Source organism: Girardinichthys multiradiatus, chromosome 5 (assembly GCF_021462225.1).
Source record: "Girardinichthys multiradiatus isolate DD_20200921_A chromosome 5, DD_fGirMul_XY1, whole genome shotgun sequence".
NCBI lineage: Eukaryota > Metazoa > Chordata > Actinopteri > Cyprinodontiformes > Goodeidae > Girardinichthys > Girardinichthys multiradiatus.
The window spans coordinates 52,045,171-52,065,696 of record NC_061798.1 but is presented as its reverse complement, the minus strand read 5'-3'; the positions used below and the strand labels follow the sequence as shown (position 1 = coordinate 52,065,696).

Sequence of the window (20,526 nt, the reverse complement as noted above, 5' to 3'; positions counted from 1 at the left end):
TTTAACAACTAAAAAATGAAACATTTCCAAGAATCGGTTTAAACTGCTTATTCGTCTGATCAGTTCTTCTCTCTGATTATTTCACTGATCAGCATTCTTTGTTTGTAATCTTTGAATTTGATTTTTTGAATTTAGTTATTTGTTTCTTTTAGGGATGTAACTTTTTACAGATATTTCTGTTAGAAAATATATAAAATGTACCTAAAGTTTTATCATGTAGTGGAAAAAAATCATGTAATATCATTCATTTAGGCTAAAAACCTTAATCAGTTTTTCTCTTTTATTTTTTTTTAGGAAAACAGGGTTCTTTAAGTGAGAATGAACCCAGAATCACTGAAAGTTTCTGGCAAATATTTTCAATTTTGCATCACAAATGTAGAGAAACGGCCTTTTAAGTTCTTTAGAACTCGTTGGTTCCAATTACAGAACCACAGTTTGTTTCCTGGCCTAAAACAAACTCCACAGCAGTGACCTTTGACCCATTTTTACTGCAGTATAACAGCTTTATGTAATGTGCTGTCATGTTGTTGTTGCTCCTGGGTGAAATTGAATATCGGAGTGTTTTAGAAGCTGCTGTGGAAGTGTTGGCCCATTGATCTGCAACTCAGATATCACAGTGAGCTGTCGAGCCTCATAACAAACAAAGGTGCCGCCGCAGGAGTCTGCAGAGTAAATATCCTGCAGATCAGGTGTTTCTAACAGGACGTCCCTGATCCCAGAACCAGCTTCCGGCTCCATAATGTCCATCACAAACTTAAGCCACAGAGCCGAAACTCGCTTTAACATGGAGGCTGCATATTTCTATCGCAAACAAGTATTTGGTCTGAAATTTACTGGGTCAGCTGTGGTTCAGTGGGAAGAGTAGTCGTCTTGAAATCCATAAGTTGTGTGCTTGATTCCAGCTTCCTCCTACCACATGTTGATGTGCTCCTGGGCAAGGTGTTAATGTCAAGTTGCCTACCGATCTGTTTATCGGTGGATGAGTGTGTGTGTACGTTAGTGAGTACGATTGGGTGAATGTGGCTCTGGCGTAAAGCGCTTTGAGTGGTCGGTATGACTGGAAAGGCGCTAAATACGTTCAGTCCATTTACTATTCAGACAACCTTAATGTCTTCACATTTTCCTCCCACTCATCCATCCTTCTGTGTTATCTTTCAGGGTGATCTTTAACTATGTCCAGGTGCTGAAGGTTTTTAACTGTTTTTCTTGAACTTTGGCTACTTTTTCTCTCAGTTCGGTCCAGTTCAGTTTACATATAAAACACCGATTAACAACACTAACAGTTCAGTCAGATTCAGTTATTTATTCAAATTGGTTAAAACGTTTTTTTTATCTAAGGAAACCCAGCAGATTACATCCAGTCAATAACTTCTAGCATTCATTCCTCCTGGATGAGCATGTAGAGACAGTGGACAGTCACTTGAGTAGTAGGAGAATTTAGCAGAGAGAGTGAAAGTGGTCATTATATCCTACAGACTGCTGTAGGTCATAAGTCAAACCTGTGAGGGTAAGCTACTTAATGCTAGCCTACTGTAGTGCTCCATTTCACAATAAGCCCTGCATAACGGTTTAACAGTTTAAGATATTAGTTAGTGAAATATACTGTGACCAGTGACTCCGCCCATTAACCAATCAGTGACCGACAGTCTTCTGATGTCACGTTTTCAGTGAAATCTCAGCATATAACAGTGCATGGTGGATATCAGGGTTGTGACTGTGTCCCGTTTAACTCGGCAGTGATGTTCTGGACACTGAAGCATCCATTTTCAGTGACTGAGGAAACGCATTCAGCTTCATTAAACTCACCTTCTGCTTCTACCAGCACATTTTCAGTTAAACTCACTGTAGTTTACTCTGATGTCATTCATTGATAATGCAGCTGGTAATACATTCAAATGTGGTTCCAGTTATTCGTTTGTGGGTCCAGGAAAACTTGTTTTCCTGGACCCACAAACTGTGTTGTTGTTTTGAACAATGTAAATGTTAAACTGCTGTTTCAGCTGCTCTTTGTGCAGCTTTCTCCTCCACTCAGAAGGCTTCCTGAGCAGATCACAAGCTGCAGCAGCCAATTGAAGTTATTACACTAAGCTCTCCCAAACTGAGCTGGAATCCCGCTAGTTCTCCAGAAGTTGAGCAAATATTGACCAAACTTTACAGAACCAGTGTAGATTGTTTATTTCAAGATTGCTTCAGATTGTTCAGTTGTTGCATTAACAGCTAATTATTTACAGATCATAGCTTCAGCCTCTCTGTGGTATGTTTAGTGACAGTTTTAGAAGGTAAAGAGGTGCTGAAGGCATCTAGAGCCCACAGCTGAGCAGCAGACGTTGGCTAGAAATAAGGTTGGGCGATATGAAACATTTTTCCAATCGATAATCGCCAGTCCAACAAATCACGATCAGTGATATATTTGCACAGGTGGGACTTTTTTGTGGGCAGAGCAATGTAAACACTCATGGACTGGTTTGCCAATTTATGACGCAAATGTCCAAAAATGGAGGAACTAGTTATAGCAAAAAAATACCAAGTCTCCTATTTGGGATTACTTTAAACCGGATGAAAGGGGTTAACTACAGCGGTGAGCCGCTTGTGCCGACGTGGCAGGTTGAGTACGCTGACGACAGGTGTGTCGTATATAAAACTGGTCCATGTGGAGACGTTTTCCCGCCGAGCTCAGCCTATCGTAGATGGTCGATAAACTCGTCCAGTCGCCCAACTTGGCTAGAAACTTTGTTTAGATTGAAATAAAACATTTCTGTTGGTTTTTCCAGTAGTTGGAAGAACGACTCATTATTGGGGTCTATGTTTGCTATGAAGCTAAAGCAGAAAGATATTAACACTGTTTAAAGAGTTGCTTATTTATCAAAAGTCAACATTATGTGTAATATAATAAGATTGCATGTTTTCCTGATGCCTTGCAGTCCTAACTTTTTGTTGTTTGCTCAGTAAACAAATTCTTGATGAATAAATGATGATGTTTTCATTTGGATGCTGGAGAAAAGTCTTAAATTTGTGTCTGAAGCCAGTAAGAAATCTGGTTGATTATCCAATCTTTTCTTCCAGGGAGAAGGACCTGACTGCCAAAGGCATCATCAAGATGGAAGGAACCAAAACCAGCATCATCAACCTAAAGGTTTGCTTGTTTCAATTCAATTCAACTCAGGTTTATTTATATAGCGCCAATTAACAACACATGTCGTCTCAAGGTTCTTCACAACAGTCAGGTTCATACATTCCAGTTAATCGTAACCATTGAACAGTTCAGTCAGATTCAGTTATTTATTCAAATTGGATAAAAAGTTTTTCTATCTAAGGAAACCCAGCAGATTGCATCCAGTCAGTGACTTGCAGCATTCACTCCTCCTGGATGAGCATGTAGAGACAGTGGACAGTCACTGGTGTTGACTTTGCAGTAATCCCTCATACTGAGCATGCATGTAGCGACAGTGGAGAGGAAAAACTCCCTTTTAACAGGAAGAAACCTCCAGCAGAACCAGAACCAGGCTCAGTGTGAGCGGCCATCTGCCACGACCGACTGGGGGTTAGAGAGAACAGAGCAGAGACACAAAGAGAACAAAGAAGCACTGATCCAGGAGTACTTTCTATGGGAAGGAAAAGTAAAATGTTAATGGATGTAGCTCCTTTAGTCGTTTCATCTAGAAAGAAAGAACAGATAAACTCTGATCCAGTTTTCAAGGTTAGAGTCTGAAAGAGAGAACATAGAGTTAGTTACAGTAGAAGCTCAGTCAGTAGCCATGTCTAGGAGAGAGAAAGGGTTAAACACTGAAAGACAGGGCTATGTGTATCATCTGTAGAAGGTGAGCATTAAGTTGTTACCAGCAGAAGCTCGGACGATTCCTCTCTCCAGAAAGGTGTCACAGGTAGACACAGAGCCAGGCCAGGTGTAGCTTCTAGGAAGAGAAAAGAGAGAACAATGTTAAAAGCTGAAATAACAGCAAATAATGCAAAATTGGAGAGTAGTGTGAGAATGTAGCGAAGAGGGTGAAAGTGGTCATTATGTCCTCCAGCAGCCTAAGCCTATAGCAGCATAACTACACAGATAGTTTCAGTTCAGAGTATTTAGTTAAACGGCGCTTATTTACAACAATGTCGTCTCAAGGAACCCCACAAAGGGTCCCACTGATGGTCATTGTTATACTAAAAACCACAAGGATTGGGATACCTGCCTCTGTCAGACTGATTATAACCATTGGAAAAGAGAAGGGGTCATACAGGTAGCAGAAATGGAGGGTGTGTTTGGACCTCAACCATAACTGAGGCTAAACCTGACTCCCCCTTACTCCATCCAACAGGGAGGGAAGAAGACAGGTAAAAAATAAGGTAGATAGCTCAGCATAAACTAAGCCACTCTAACTATAAGCTTTATCAAAAAGGAAAGTTTTAAGCCTAGCCTTAAATGTAGACAGGGTGTCTGCCTCACGGACTAAAACTGGGAGCTGGTTCCACAGGAGAGGAGCCTGATAACTAAAGGATCTGCCTCCCATTCTACTTCTAGAGACTCTAGGAACCACCAGTAAACCTGCAGTCTGAGAACGAAGTGCTCTGTTAGGAACATATGGACCAATTAGATCTCTGATGTATGATGGAGCTAGATCATTAAGGGCTTTATATGTGAGGAGGAGAATTTTAAATTCTATTCTGGATTTAACAGGGAGCCAATGAAGGGAAGCTAAAATAGGAGAAATATGATCTCTCTTTTTAATTTTCATCAGAACTCTTGCTGCAGCATTTTGAATCAGCTGAAGGCTTTTAACTGCATTTTGTGGACATCTTGATAGTAAAGAATTACAATAGTCCAGACTTGAAGTAACAAATGCATGGACTAGTTTTTCAGCGTCACTCCTGGACAGGATATTTCTAATTTTGGAAATGTTCCGGAGATGAAAGAAGGAAATCCTAGAAACCTGTTTAATATGGGATTTAAATGACATGTCCTAGTCAACGTTAACACCAAGGTTTTTTACTTTATTATCTGAGGTCAATTTAATGCCATCCAGGTTAAGTGATTTAGAAGCAGAAAATTTAACGTCATCCAAGTTTTTATATCTTCAAGACATGCTTGTAGTCTATCTAACTGGTTGGGCTCATCAGGATTTATGGGTAAGTAAAGCTGAGTATCATCAGCGTAACAGTGAAAATTTATCCTATGCTGCCTGATAATTTGACCTATTGGAAGCATATATATAGTAAAGAGAATTGACCCAAGTACTGAACCCTGTGGTACTCCACAATTAACCCTGGAGTTTAAAGATGATTTATCATTTACATGAACAAACTGGAATCTGTCAGACAAATAAGATTTAAACCAGCCTAGCGCTGTTCCCCTGATCCCTACAGCATATTCCAGCCTTTCTAAGAGAATATTATGATCGACTGGATCAAATGTAGCACTGAGATCTAACAGAACCAGAACAGACACAAGTCCATTATCTGAGGCCATAAGAATATCATTAGTGACTTTCAGCAGAGCTGTTTCAGTGCTATGATGAGCTCTGAAACCTAACTGAAACTCTTCAAACAGGTCATTGCTGTATAAATGTTCACACATTTGATTAGCAACTATTTTCTCAAGAATTTTAGATAAGAATGGAAGATTGGATATACAGGTCCTTCTCAAAATATTAGCATATTGTGATAAAGTTCATTATTTTCCATAATGTCACGATGAAAATTTAACATTCATATATTTTAGATTCATTGCACACTAACTGAAATATTTCAGGTCTTTTATTGTCTTAATACGGATGATTTTGGCATACAGCTCATGAAAATCCAAAATTCCTATCTCACAAAATTAGCATATTTCATCCGACCAATAAAAGAAAAGTGTTTTTAATACAAAAAACGTCAACCTTCAAATAATCATGTACAGTTATGCACTCAATACTTGGTCGGGAATCCTTTTGCAGAAATGACTGCTTCAATGCGGCGTGGCATGGAGGCAATCAACCTGTGGCACTGCTGAGGTCTTATGGAGGCCCAGGATGCTTCGATAGCGGTCTTTAGCTCATCCAGAGTGTTGGGTCTTGAGTCTCTCAACGTTCTCTTCACAATATCCCACAGATTCTCTATGGGGTTCAGGTCAGGAGAGTTGGCAGGCCAATTGAGCACAGTGATACCATGGTCAGTAAACCATTTACCAGTGGTTTTGGCACTGTGAGCAGGTGCCAGGTTGTGCTGAAAAATGAAATCTTCATCTCCATAAAGCTTTTCAGCAGATGGAAGCATGAAGTGCTCCAAAATCTCCTGATAGCTAGCTGCATTGACCCTGCCCTTGATAAAACACAGTGGACCAACACCAGCAGCTGACACGGCACCCCAGACCATCACTGACTGTGGGTACTTGACACTGGACTTCTGGCATTTTGGCATTTCCTTCTCCCCAGTCTTCCTCCAGACTCTGGCACCTTGATTTCTGAATGACATGCAGAATTTGCTTTCATCCGAAAAAAGTACTTTGGACCACTGAGCAACAGTCCAGTGCTGCTTCTCTGTAGCCCAGGTCAGGCGTTTCTGCCGCTGTTTCTGGTTCAAAAGTGGCTTGACCAGGGGAATGCGGCACCTGTAGCCCATTTCCTGCACACGCCTGTGCGCGGTGGCTCTGGATGTTTCTACTCCAGACTCAGTCCACTGCTTCCGCAGGTCCACCAAGGTCTGGAATCGCCCCTTCTCCACAATCTTCCTCAGGGTCCGGTCACCTCTTCTCGTTGTGCAGCGTTTTCTGCCACACTTTTTCCTTCCCACAGACTTCCCACTGAGGTGCCTTGATACAGCACTCTGGGAACAGCCTATTCGTTCAGAAATGTCTTTCTGTGTCTTACCCTCTTGCTTGAGGGTGTCAATAGTGGCCTTCTGGACAGCAGTCAGGTCAGCAGTCTTACCCATGATTGGGGTTTTGAGTGATGAACCAGGCTGGGAGTTTTAAAGGCCTCAGGAATCTTTTGTAGGTGTTTAGAGTTAACTCGTTGATTCAGATGATTAGGTTCATAGCTCGTTTAGAGACCCTTTTAATGATATGCTAATTTTGTGAGATAGGAATTTTGGATTTTCATGAGCTGTATGCCAAAATCATCCGTATTAAGACAATAAAAGACCTGAAATATTTCAGTTAGTGTGCAATGAATCTAAAATATATGAATGTTAAATTTTCATCGTGACATTATGGAAAATAATGAACTTTATCACAATATGCTAATATTTTGAGAAGGACCTGTAGGTCTGTAATTTATTAAATCATCTCGATCAAGCAAAGGTTTCTTAAGTAAAGGTTTAATTACAGCTAACTTAAAAGCCTGTGGTTCTGATCCATTTACTAATGATAGATTAATCATATCTAAAATGGGGCTGGTAATCAGAGGGAACACTTCCTTAAATAATTTGGTTGGGATTGGGTCTAACATACAAGTTGAAGGTTTAGATGAAGTTAATATTTCTGATAACTCAGGAAGCTCCACAGGATCAAAACAGTCCAAACACAAATCAGGTTCTGCAGTTATTTCCAATGTTGTCTCACTTACTGAGGATGAAGTAATCATCTTCAGGAGTACGTCAAAGATTTTATTTTTAATAGAATCAATTTTATTTAAGAAGAATCCCATAAAGTCATGACTGCTAAGAGCTAAGGGAATGGATGGCTCAACAGAGCTATGACTCTGTGTAAGTTTAGCAACTGTACTAAAGAGAAACCTTGGATTATTCTTGTTCTCTTCTATTAATGATGAGAAATAAGCTGTTCTAGCTTGGTGAAGTGTCTTTTTATACAACAGTAGGCTATTTTTCCAGATTAAGTAGGAATCCTCTAGGTGTGTAGAGCACCATTTTCTCTCCAATTTTCTAACATTGTGCTTTAAAGTACGCAGCTCTGAATTAAACCAAGGAGCTAGCCTCCTTTGAATAATTACCTTCTTTTTCAAGGGGGCTGCATTGTCTAATGCATCACGCAATAATAAAGAAACACTATGAACAAAAGAATCAATTTATGAAGGGGCAGAAACAAAATTATTGTCCTCCACTGTGCTTTTCAGTGATAATGAGGAAATTAAAAGTAGAACAGATTCTTTAAAGGTTGTTACAGCATCGCCTGATAATGATCTACTATAATGAAATTTTCTTTCAGGTGTGGAGTACTCGGTTAAATTAAACTCAAAGGTTATTAAGAAATGGTCAGACAGGACAGGGTTATGAGAGAATATTGTTATGTCTTTACACTCAATTCCATATGTCAGCACAAGGTCCAGAGAATGAAGACAAAGGTGGGTAGGTTTGTTAATGTTTTGATCAAAGCCAATTGAGTCCAAGATAGCATTAAACGCTATATTTAGGCTATCACTTTCAGCGTCTACATGAATGTTAAAATCCCCCACTATAATAACTTTATCTGTATTTAACACTAAATTAGATAAAAGGTCTGAAAACTGATCTAAAAATTGAGAGTAAGGACCTGGTGGATGGTACAAAACAACAAACAGAAGAGGTTTTAGTGCTTTGCAATTTGGATGAGGAAAACTAAGGATTAAATATTCAAAAGAGTTGTAGCTATTGATTGGTCTGGGACTAGTCAATAAATCAGACTGAATGATGGTTGCTACTCCTCGTCCTCACCCAGTATTTCGAGGAATGTGAAAATTTAAATAATTAGTAGGAGTTGACTCATTTATAGTAACATAATCCTCTTGCTGCAGCCAGGTTTCTGTGAAGCAAAATAAATCAATCTGATTGTCACAAATCAGGTCACTAACTAGCAAAGTCTTTGAAGAGAGAGATCTTATGTTCAGTAAGCCACATTTAATTGTTTTATTTTTCTATTTAGTCTGAGTTGAGTTTATTTTTATTAGATTTTCCTGATTTCCTCCTTTTAGATTATTTTTTAATCTATTCAATTTTGGCCGTGGGCGAGACACTGTCTTAATAGGGTAATGGGTGGGTAGCAGTACAGAAGCTGCAGAGAGGAGCGTTAAACTACGACCCTGCTTCCTGGTCTGAACCCTGGGTTGTCAGAGTTTTGGAGAACTAATAAATTCGGCCAGATTCCTAGAAAGAAAAGCTGCTCCATCCAAAGTGGGATGGATGCCATCTCTCCGGATCAGACCAGGTTTTCCCCAAAATGTTTTCCAGTTATCAATGTAGCCCACATTGTTTTCTGGACACCACCTAGACAGCCAGTGGTTGAATGACAGCATGTGGCTAAACATGTTGTCACTGGTCAGATCGGGGAGGAGACCAGAGAAAATCACAGAGTACGACATTGTTTTGGCAAACTTACACACCGAAGCAACACTAACTTTGGTGACCTCCGATTGACGTAACCGGGTGTCATTACCGCCAGCGTGAATAACAATCTTACTGTATTTACGCTTATCCTTAGCCAGCAGTTTCAGGTAGGATTTGATGTCGCCCGTTCTGGCCCCTGGCAGACATTTGACTATGGTCGCTGGTGTCTCTAGTGCCATGTTTCTGACTATGGAGCTGCCAATTACCAGAGTTGGCTTCTCAGCGGGTGTGTCACTGAGCGGGGAAAATCTGTTAGAAACGCAGACGGGTTGGTGGTGACCTGTGGGCTGGGATCTAGGACTATGCTTTCTACGTACCGTCACCCAGCCGGCCTAAAGCCTCGGCTGCGCGGGACTGCGTAGCAGTCCTCCTCTGCTGGAGGACTGCTACGGGGAGCTACCCTCGGTGGCTCCGCGGTGGCTAAGGGGCCTCGGCTATCTTCTGGTTTTTCAACAGTGCGGAACCTGGCCTCCAATTCCGACACCCTTGCCTCCAAAGCTACAAAAATGCTACATTTATTACACGTCCCATTATCACTAATGTTTCTAATGTTGTTCTGAGGCAGTTTTGATCTACAGCCTGGTTTGAACTTTTGGAACTTGTAAATTTTTTATGTCAAGATCCCAGATGAAGTGGTAGGAGACTCGATGAGGGAACGAACCAAAACCTTCACCTATGATTTTTCCTACGACTCGATGGACTGTAAGAGCTCCTCGTTTGTCTCCCAGGAAAAGGTGAGCGCAGTTTTCTTTCTTTTTGCTGGTCAAACTGTTGGAAGATTTGTTCAAACTTCTCTTTGGTTTTATTACGCCAATAAAAATGTTTTTTACACCTCGGTCTTTCTTTTCTTCAGGTTTTCAGGGATCTGGGCTGTGATGTTCTGAAGGCGGCCTTCGAGGGCTACAACGCCTGTGTGTTTGCCTACGGTCAGACCAGCTCAGGGAAGTCCTACACCATGATGGGAGTTCCAGTAAGATGATAAAACATTTCCAGAAGCTCTTATCGATTAAAGGCTGCACTGTCCAGTCTCTATGGCCAAACAGAGAGTTAAGAATATTGATCTGTAGGTGATTGATCCGTCTATTCGATGGATCGTCTGGCTGAGTTTGGCTGACCAAGTATGTTTTCAGATAAAGATTAGATCCCAGTAAGAGTTTTACTATTTACAGAAGTCTCTACAAAAAACATCTCTGATTGGTATTCTGGAAACCAATGCCAGTCCTAGTCCAAGTCCACAAACAACCTGAAGGTTTCCCACAGCTTTTCTTAACTGTGGACTCTGGACGTTGTTGTAAATATCAGCAAACATTCACTAAAGCTGCTTAAATCTCATAGAAAATTGAATTGTGGCCACAGACGTTCTTCAACAAGCTTCTGGCATCATTCTGGCTAATATTTGGTCACTCTTCATGGCTACACTGGTTAAGTTCTTTGAACTGGTTGGTTTCCTGCCACAGACTCTCCTTTTTGGCAGAGTCCATAATTTCCAGCAGAGTTTTGGTCGGAGAAGCTTAATGTTGACCTCTTTAAACCAGTCTGTTTGGTTCTGGTTGCATGAATTTGGTCTCCAGTCAGGTTTAATTTTTTTCTGTCCAAGTAAACCCTGGGATTTGGCAGAATGGATGAGAAGCATGTTTGAGATGTCATAGGTCTTCCTAACCTGAAGGTTTAAACTGAGATGATTGACTGCATATGGAGCTTCCTGATGTTTCCTTCAGCCTAATCAGCGCTGGGCTCAGATTAACTTTCAGTGAACATGCAGGATAGCCAGTTCTCCTGTTTACTCTGATAACCAGGAAAAAACATGCTTCAGTTGTTGACTGAAGGAGCTCTCTTCTCCACAAACTGACAACAGGGGAGATAACTTCATCAGGCTGCAGTGATTTCATTCACTAATCTAGCTGCTGATAAAGGTACAGTAAATAATGAAGATTATCTGTAATGCAGAAACTCCTCTTTCATTCAGACAGACTCCAGCAGCCACGTGTGTCTGATTTGATCAACAAAGTGATTACCGTATTTTCCGCACTATAAGGCGCACTTAAAAACCATTAATTTTCTCAAAAAATGACAGTGCGCCTTGTAATCCGGAGCACCTTATATATGGATCAATTGGTTAATTGGTTGATCCATACTGGTTGTACACGGCGTTCTGTCAAAGCCGCACCACTTGCAGCATGACGGCTACCGTAGTCAGGGGTGTCTTGTGTGTGTATAACGTTTGAATGTACTGTTGCAGGAATTGCCTGAACTATATGTGATTAGAAGCTCAGTGTGTGGGGTGTATGTTTCGTGTGTGTGTATGGAAGATGTTGACGTTACTCCTCCGGACAGAGGTGGCGCTGTGTGCTGCCGTAGCTGAGAATCAAGAGTGAAGGAGTGACGTCGGTATTATTGTGAGTGTGGGGTGGGTAGAGACGGCGACCGGAGCAGCGGTGTATGAGTCTGTAAGCCCTGTGTTTTTACGTGCTACAAAGTCATTAAAAAGAACCCCGAATCTCGTCAACAACTCAGTGTTTTGATGCTGTTTCTTCATGTTCAACTCAGCAACGTATGAGTGAGGGAGTTAACCCCGAGGAAACTAGTAACTTAGGCCCTGGAGAAAGCGTCTCCCCTGTGTCATCAGACTACGGTCAGGGGACAGAAACAGGAAAGGTTAACAGTACTAACGTTTGATTTAGTGCATCAAACTGTTTCTTTTACGTGTTTACTGGATCAGGGAAAAGTTCCCTTTCACGTTTTAACTAACGTTTGATTTCAACTTCAACTTCATAGACTCCAATGCATTCCTAACGTGCGGTTGGCTCTATTCAATAGATTTCTATGTAGAGGAGATCTTACCATGAGAGTGAATGGAGTTATCAGAACGCTGGTTTGTAGTGTATTAATAAAGTTTGACTGACTGACTTATCTGACTGTTTTGTTGACATTCTCTTTAGCTCCATCTAGTGGATGCATAACGCAACCCCAGTCAAACGTTTGACTGCAGTAGCTTCTATTCTATGCGCCTTATAATCCGGTGCGCCTTATATATGAAAACAGTTCTAAAATAGGCCATTCATTGAAGGTGCGCCTTATAATCCGGTGCGCCTTATAGTGCGGAAAATACGGTAGTTTGGACGAGTTGATTTACATGAACTATGGTTTGATCTGGAAACCTCACCAGACCTGCTGACTTAGAGCAGGTTCTTCATGTGCTGGTTTTCTTTAAGAGATTCAGCTGAACTAACCCTGACGATGAAGATCAAGTGGGTCCAAAGAAGCCGGGGATGAACTCAACCAGTCAGGACAGTTTGACTGAGTTTGGATATGTTAATGTTCATGTAAAACAGAAGGAGAAACAGTTCAGTTTATTTAAGACCGATTCACAACGAATGTTGTCTCAAAGCGATTTACAAAAACATCTTCAGTTCTTTCACAAAATATAAAATCATTTCAGTCCACTCATACAGTTACATGGAAAACTCAGCTGATTGCATCCAGTCAGCTGTCCGTCACACCGAGCATGCATGCAGCAACGGTGGAAGGGAAAGCCCCTCTTTAACAGGAAGAAACCTCCAGCAGAACCAGAACCATTCTGTCTCAACTCAGGGGTCCTGATCCAAAAGTGTGCGGGTCAATGTTTACTGGACCATGAGTCTTTGCCTGGGCCAAAACTGTCACGAGCAAAATCAGTGGAGGTCCATCTATTCACAGTCCTTACAGTTCACACCGCTTACAGTAGGTGGCAATAATGTCCTTTAATATGAGTTGACACCCATCGTTTCACACCACAGAAGAAGACACACAGTTAGCTGCTCATTCTACAGAAACGTCCACTTTTGTAAAGGCAAGATGTCTGTTTTTTTTCTAACATTTAAACTACATTGTTACATAAATCATTAACTTGATGAAAACACATAAATGAAAGCTCGATTAATTTTAATTTTTTTGATACATCTATCTAAAGACCGCATGAACCGATTCTGTTTGTCACTGGTGTTTCCCCACCTTGCTTCATAATATTTAAAGCTTTTATAAAACATTTTGTCTCGATCTCTTCAGCACATGGAGTCATGCAATGCAACCAGGAGACTGTATTTAAAAATGTATTAAGGTTTATTAAAAGTGTGATTGAGTGACTTTAATTTATTAGCGCTACAATGAAAATGTTTAAAAGAATTCATATAACCAATGAATGATGCACTCTTTAAAATCTTAACTTACGAGTGAAACAGAATTTATAGATGTAAAATTATCAAGTTAAATATGACATCAGAAAATCTTTCCGGTGGCGAAGCAACATGTCAGCGGTTCTCTTCAGTGTGGCCCCTGCTCCGTCTGGTGAACCCTTTCCACGAGTTGCCTCGAAGAAGTTGCATGTCACGACTGAGAAACCTCTTTGGTGTGGTTCGGTGGATATGATGTGAAAGTTTGAGCGGTTTTTGTAGTGTGTGGCAGGTCCATCTCTAAACAGCACGGTCCTTTGCCAGGAACTGAAGAATAGGGTCCGAGCCCATACAGCTGCAGGGTCATGCCTTCTGCTGGGGGAGATTGTACAGAAAGGTATGGGGGCTTGGTTCACCAGGTAAAGCACTCCGGTGTGAAGGGTCACCTGCTGATGAGAACCCCCAAAGTGTACTGACTGAATTTCATTGGAGTAGTTGCAAGCATAATTCTCACTGAAATCGACGTGGATCAGCGAGTCTTTGACAGTGAGGCTCTCTCTGAGATTCCTCTATGTGTCGTATTGCCATCGAATATCGAAAAGGTGTCTCCTAAAGTGAAAGCCTGTCCTGGATTTGGGTTACAAGCTCATCCTCCTGAATTGGTACATTTTTGACAGTGATTGTACTTATTTTTGGCTCACCATCTGGCTTTGAGAAGGACACTTTCCTTCCTGGCACCACTGGGTTAGATTCACCACCCTACTGGAAGAACTGGTCACAGGGTAGGGAGACATGCAGTCCTCACAGTCACCGTTAGCACATGTCCTGGAGGAGCTGCAGACTGTGATGTCACATACTTCCTCTAAGTTTTTGCAGTTTGAGATACTGAGTCTGTATAATTTGCCGCCATGTACTGCAAATGTCCATTTGTCACTAGCATGTCTCTCTTTTGGTGGGACCACCAAAATGGTCTCTGACGAAGGAATAAGGCATAAGAAATTTATTGGTGCTCTGATGCATTTTTCTTGTGGAGGTTCAGCAAAGAATCAGACAGGAGTCTCTTCTGTCTCTTACCGTTCCTGAGCGTTACTGTGTCCCTCTTCCCTGTGGTCAGTCTGCTGACATCATCCCTTAGGAAAAATTGTCTGACATATTTTGTAGTCTCCCTCTTTATGCCAGTTACCTTTTTATTTTTCTTCCAGAATCACAACTGATTAACTTCTTGCAGTACGTTTTGCATTTATATTTTTTTATTAGCTTATCCAATACTAACTGTAGAAGACTTTTAGATTTTGTGTTTTTCAAACTTCTGTGTTTCAATGCTCCCAAAACAGCAAAGAGACATTGATGGGCTTTCCTCACATGACTGCTGTCTTTATGACCTTGAATAATTCTTTGTGTTTTAACTTCTGAACTATCCAGATTTGCATCTTTTATTTCTTCACCTTTTCATAACGTCTTCTCAATCTGATGATCTCGTCTTTGAGTTTTCCTATTTCCCTTTCTATTTTTCTGTGAATGTCTGCTACAATGTCTCCTTGTTGTCTGTAAAATGAAAATATATTTTCAAATATGTTCTTGAAAATATATATTTTCATTATGTGTCTTACTGTCTTTAGTGTGTGTGTGAGTGTGTGTGTGTGTGTGTGTGTTCCTGTCTTGGCATCACAGTGAGAACCATTTTCCCGATTTCACCATCAAATTGAGGACCATTTGTACCAAAGTGAGGACATTTTGCTGGTCCTCACGACCTATTTTGCTAACGGTTAGGTTTAGGACTAAGATGTGAATTGAGTTTAGGTTCAGGTTAGGGTTAGGTAAGCACTGGTAATGGTTAGGTTTAGGGTTATTGTCAGGGTTAGGGCATAGAAAGGGTTGAAAATGACTGAAAATCAATGGGAGTCAACGCATGGTCCTCACTACATATAGCAAAACAAGTGAGTGTGTGTGTGTGTGTGTGTGTGTGTGTGTGTGTGTGTGTGTGTGTGTGTGTGTGTGTGTGTGTGTGTGTGTGTTTAAAATGTGAAGACAAAACAGCAGGAAGGTCGATGTGAGATCACATTGATGGGAATAGCCGTGAAGGTAAATTAAGTCATGTCAGACGATGTAAATGGTGTGTAATGTATACAGTTCAGTTTTATTATTAAGCTTTACCAATTTCAATATTAATTACTGGATTTGTAACAGTTCTGCTTGTACCTTGAAAATGCAGTGAAAAGCAAAGATGTTTGGAGGAAGCATCTTTGCTGATGCTGCCTCCAAACTTTTCTTTCTGCCTTTTTTCCCTTTCACTTAAATCATGGATTCTCCTTCTTTGTATCGGTGTCTCTAGTATAGCCCCTCTTCTTTTTCTCCAAATACTCTGCCCCTCGTTCAGGATCAGCATCCCTTAATAGTAAGGGATGCTGATAAGGGATGCTGCAGGGACCCAGAGTGTTAATCTGTGGGATATGAACCTTGTGTCCCTTCTGGAACACAAACCTCCTGTTCTAACCACTAGGCCACCACTCCTTCCTTCGCTGTCTATAAACACGCTGCTCCTCAGCTGCACTCAATTTAGCTAACCTGACCGAAGGATTAACAACAATTACAGTAATGAATCGTTTATATTTCATGCAAAAAAGAAGAAAAGACTCAATAAACACAATTAAATAAAGTGTATGCACAGCTGTTACTGATTGTCACAAGTGTTACCCACAACGAAGGTAACACCAGTGACACTTTTCATGAAAAATGCATTTTACAAAATGGCTGCTACAGAGCATGAAGCCACATGTTGTCTATCATAATCTATTGACTAAATTATGTAGTTTAATACATTTGTATTGAATTTGTTTGCAATTCCCTGCCAATAAAGTGGGTTACACTAGTGATGTCATCTAAAAGCTTTATTTGAAATCATGACATAAATGTTAATCTTTCTGAAAACTGTAAAGACGGTGTTCTTACCATGGCCTGTCTTCATAGATCTTCAGGAAAGAGGTCAGAGGAAGTTGAGTGATGTCATCAGTTTTTCAGAAATAAGACTTTTGACACATGGTAACATGACTGCAGAGGACAACTAATTTATGAATATATTTTTTATGATTCATTTGGCATTTTGTTGAAATGTCATGTATATCATATATTTGATCATTATTTATAAATTCTCTGATTTTAAATGGTAGAAAAACATATTTTTAAACTCAAAATACAGCAGTCCATAAATGACTGTGGGGACGAGCACTTTTGTGGGTGTTGGGGTTCTTAATAATTTACTAAATAGCAAATATTACCACATTATTGGTGCAAAACGGTTTGACAGTATGAATAATATGTATTTTAAGAATAAAATACAAAAAAAAAATGTAATAAAGAATTATTTCAAAAGTAATATTTCTTCAAACGCTAAGGACAGAAAAATGGATGTTTCTGTAGAAGGTGCCAGTCAGAAAAACACAGACTACAGGATCACTGATGCAGCTTTCAACAGGATGACGTTGCCTGGCAACAAAGACTGCTCGCTGAAATTCCCAGGAAAACTCCTGCCGTTCAGAACCACCAAGCAGTTCTGTCGTAAACCCGCACAGACTGGCCGGGTCATCTCTGAGCTTCCTCTGTCCAGTCATAAATCACAAGCAGATTCGGTGATTTCCCACACAGCTGTGAGATTTCAAAAATAAAGACAGCAGCGCAGGACAACAGGAGGTGTGGTCCTAGGTTGATTCTGCGTCTTGAGTCTCTCCATACCATTCATTTCTAAACAAGAACAGGAGACGAACCGGAGTGATCTTGTTGGCCCAGCAAAGGCTTGAAATTTAAATGATAGAAATCATTTCTGATGAGAAGATCAACAAGGCGAGATCCGAGTCTTTTCCATGCTTTTAAATCCTGCTACTGAAGACGGCTCGGCCCAATACAACTCAGCCAATGCAGGCCTGTGACGACCTTGCTTGGCAAGCCAGGGCTGTTACAGAGCCGGGCCAACTTCAATGGTCCTCGCCATATTGGTCCGTTTTAGGAACCAAACGAAGACGGCCAGAAGAAGCCGAAATCCCACCTTGAAGTGTTTTTGTGAGACACTTTCAGTTAAAAAATATCTGCTATTTTATTTGAGGTGTTTTACATGAAAACAGGAACAGTACATTTAAAACGGTTCCTACTCATCACTTTGACTGTTAATTTGGGTCGTGGCTTGTCAACTCCTGAAGCCTGACTGGTTCAGAACCAATGATCTAAAAGTAAAATTATTCAATCCAGGAGGGTGATGTTGGCAATAAGTTCACTTCCTGCCCCCCAGAACCTAGAATGAGAAAATGTGTTCTGGTCTGGTTGTTAAAAGTTAGAACATGAATTTACAGACGCAGCGTGCAGCACTCTGGAGAGAAACGATTCTCTGTGGTTTCTTATTGTCATCTTCTAACAGGATCAGAGGTTCTGTTTTGGTTCCATTCTGAGATCTCAGTGATTTATCTGGTGACCGTAAGACGTAACGGTGGTGCAGCACCACTAAAGCCAACATGTCGGACATGAACAGAGGATTGGTTGTAAAACACCCAAAATGCTTTGGGATCTGAAGGCGAACCAGTGGAGCTCCATGAGGAGGACAAAGGAGATGTTTTTGGTTTTTATCGTTTCATTTCTCTGGGTCTTGATTGGTTCATAGGTACTGCTTTCACAGCCTTGTTCTCCTCTCAGGAAGATAAGCTGGAACAGGTTAGCCCTCCAGCATCAGTTACCGTGGTGACAGACCCAGGTAAGACATCAACCGGCTTGAAGATCCTGAAAGTTCCAAACTGAACCTTCTGGTCCCTTCCAGAAAGCCTGCCTCATAAAACAGACCCAGAGGGTCCAGCGAGAGTTGCATATTAAGTTTTCATCACAGCTTCACTCTGCTTAAAAACAATGTTGTACAGGGCTGTCGAGGACGTCAGGTGATATTTTCCCCGAGTTATAAGTTAACACTTTACATGCTAGTGTAATATTCAGTCTGGCACAGGTGATGCTACCCAAGAGCTGAAGGTGATGGAGAAAGTTGGAGGCAGAGATGAGAAGGAGAGGAGGGAGGAAAGTGTGGATTTACTGCATCTGATATCTTCACAGTATTTACCCATACCGTCAGTGACCTCCTAATAAACTTGCTTAGGACCACATCATGCATCAGTTATCATGGTTATAGGGAAATGTACCAGGTGAGCGCCTGAAGTTACCTGCTGATCCTGAACAACAGAACCCTGATGAGATGTTTTCCTGTGGTTTCAGGGTGATGCAGGTCTCATCCCGAGGATCTGTGAGGGTTTGTTCAGTCGGATCTCGGATGCTACGCGACGGGATGAAGCTTCGTTCCGCACAGAAGTCAGGTCAGTTCACTTATCAACAGCCTTGGTGACCCTGTTGCTCCAATCAGATCTAGTTCAGTCTGCTGAACATGGCTGTCTGGCTCAGTGAATGACACATTAACCAAGCCAACTTTATTAATATGGACAAAACAGCACAACTGACCGAAGTCCGAATCAGGTTTATGTTAGCTTTAAAGCAAAAAAACAAGAAGACATAACGACATGTCATAAAGCAACTCGAGCAAATAAAATGAGCGCTCTCATGCTGGGTGAAGGGTTCTAGAAAAGATTCCCTCAGCGAAGAGGTCTGTCTGATCTCCAGTGGAGCAAATCCAAAGCCTTGGAGATGCCACAAGAGAACCTCTGTCCCCACTGAGCTTCCGCCGTGTCCTCGGTGCCGTTGTAAAAGCTCAGAGAGGTACGGCGGGGAAGACCAATTAAAGGCTTTAAAAGCAAATAAACGAATCTTAAAACCAACCCTGAAACATACAGGCAGCTGGTGCAGTAGGGCTAAAAAAAGGAGTTATGTGCTCTCTCTTCCCTGAACCAGTTAATATGTGCAGCTGACAGGAGATATGGACGTCTGGGAGACACCGTAGAGTTACAGTAATCTAAGCATTTTGTGATAAATGCATGGATCAGTTTAAAAGTCCTGTTTTATCAGAACATGCTTTAATTTATCCAGTTTCAGTTGATTTAAAAACTGGATTTAATCACTGAACTGATCTGCCTGCCTTTAAAGCATGCTTGCTACTGTTCTTCATCCTGGTTGATCATCTTCAGTTTGCTGCTGGTTTCACATGTAGGAACACCTCATAGAAAATGTATTAGAATATGGATTACAACTGTGCACCACAGTGGGATGAAGAAGCGCACCAGAACTGGGTCTAAAGTCTCTCGTTAACTTGTCAGACCTGGGCCAGAACATACTGCAGACACAAATAGATGGACATGAGCCCACCTGACGAGTCAACCATTGTTCTGATCTGACTTTTCACACAATGACTGTTAGAAGCTTCCATCCTTGTCTGTGTCTGGAAAGAGTGGTGCTGTTTGGCTTCCAGCAAACATTGAATTCATCATAACAACCATTCAGCACTTTTCTCTTTCTGGTTGTTGGGTCTCATTTCCTGGAGACCACTGAATCAGGACCTGATCCGTTTTTGTGCCAGAACATCCAGTGTCCCTCAGTTACTGTTGGTCTATCCCTTCAGCTACCTGGAGATCTACAATGAGAGAGTGAGAGACCTGCTGAGGAGGAAGTCAACCCACACCTACAATCTGAGAGTCCGGGAACACCCCAAAGACGGGCCCTACGTGGAAGGTAAAACCAGCAGGAGGCAGGAAGTCTTTGCAGGCTTTCTGTGCGATGTTGGCTCTGATGTTTGTCTAACATCCTTCTTCCCTCTGTTCTGACCTCAGATCTGTCCAAACACCTGGTGCAGAACTACAGCGATGTGGAGGAGCTGATGGAGGCGGGAAACATCAATAGAACAACCGCCAGCACCGGCATGAACGACGTCAGCAGCCGCTCGCACGCCATCTTCACCATCAACTTCACACAGGTTTGTGATGTGAAGCAATCAAACGGCACGGAGCAATGCAGAGTAGAGCCTGATGTTGAAATGAGGGACAGTTTCCAACAACGTTTAGACTAAAACCTGCTTCCATCTTCTGAGACGTGATGATTGGATTCTGTTCTGCCTGTTAAAGCCACAGCAAGTGTTTCACAGATATGAAAAGGTTTCTGCTTCATCAGGTAGTTGGTT

The 20,526-nt window shown here is 41.4% G+C and overlaps 1 protein-coding gene across 10 annotated transcripts in view; it reads left to right on the top strand.

Annotated features, from left to right (window-relative positions):
* The window catches only part of kif16ba (kinesin family member 16Ba), a 46,291-nt gene that overhangs the window by 1,483 nt on the left and 24,282 nt on the right, over nt 1–20,526 (top strand). For all 10 annotated transcript variants that reach the window (XR_007038187.1, XR_007038188.1, XM_047364683.1 and 7 more), the window contains exons 2-7: nt 3,064–3,133; nt 9,912–10,025; nt 10,145–10,261; nt 18,681–18,778; nt 19,972–20,081; nt 20,180–20,322. Coding sequence is in view for 8 of the 10 variants with exons in the window: in XM_047364683.1 (XP_047220639.1) it covers nt 3,064–3,133; nt 9,912–10,025; nt 10,145–10,261; nt 18,681–18,778; nt 19,972–20,081; nt 20,180–20,322 (652 nt within the window). In the remaining 2 variants the exon portion in view is untranslated. The remainder of the gene's footprint in view (nt 1–3,063; nt 3,134–9,911; nt 10,026–10,144; nt 10,262–18,680; nt 18,779–19,971; nt 20,082–20,179; nt 20,323–20,526) is intronic.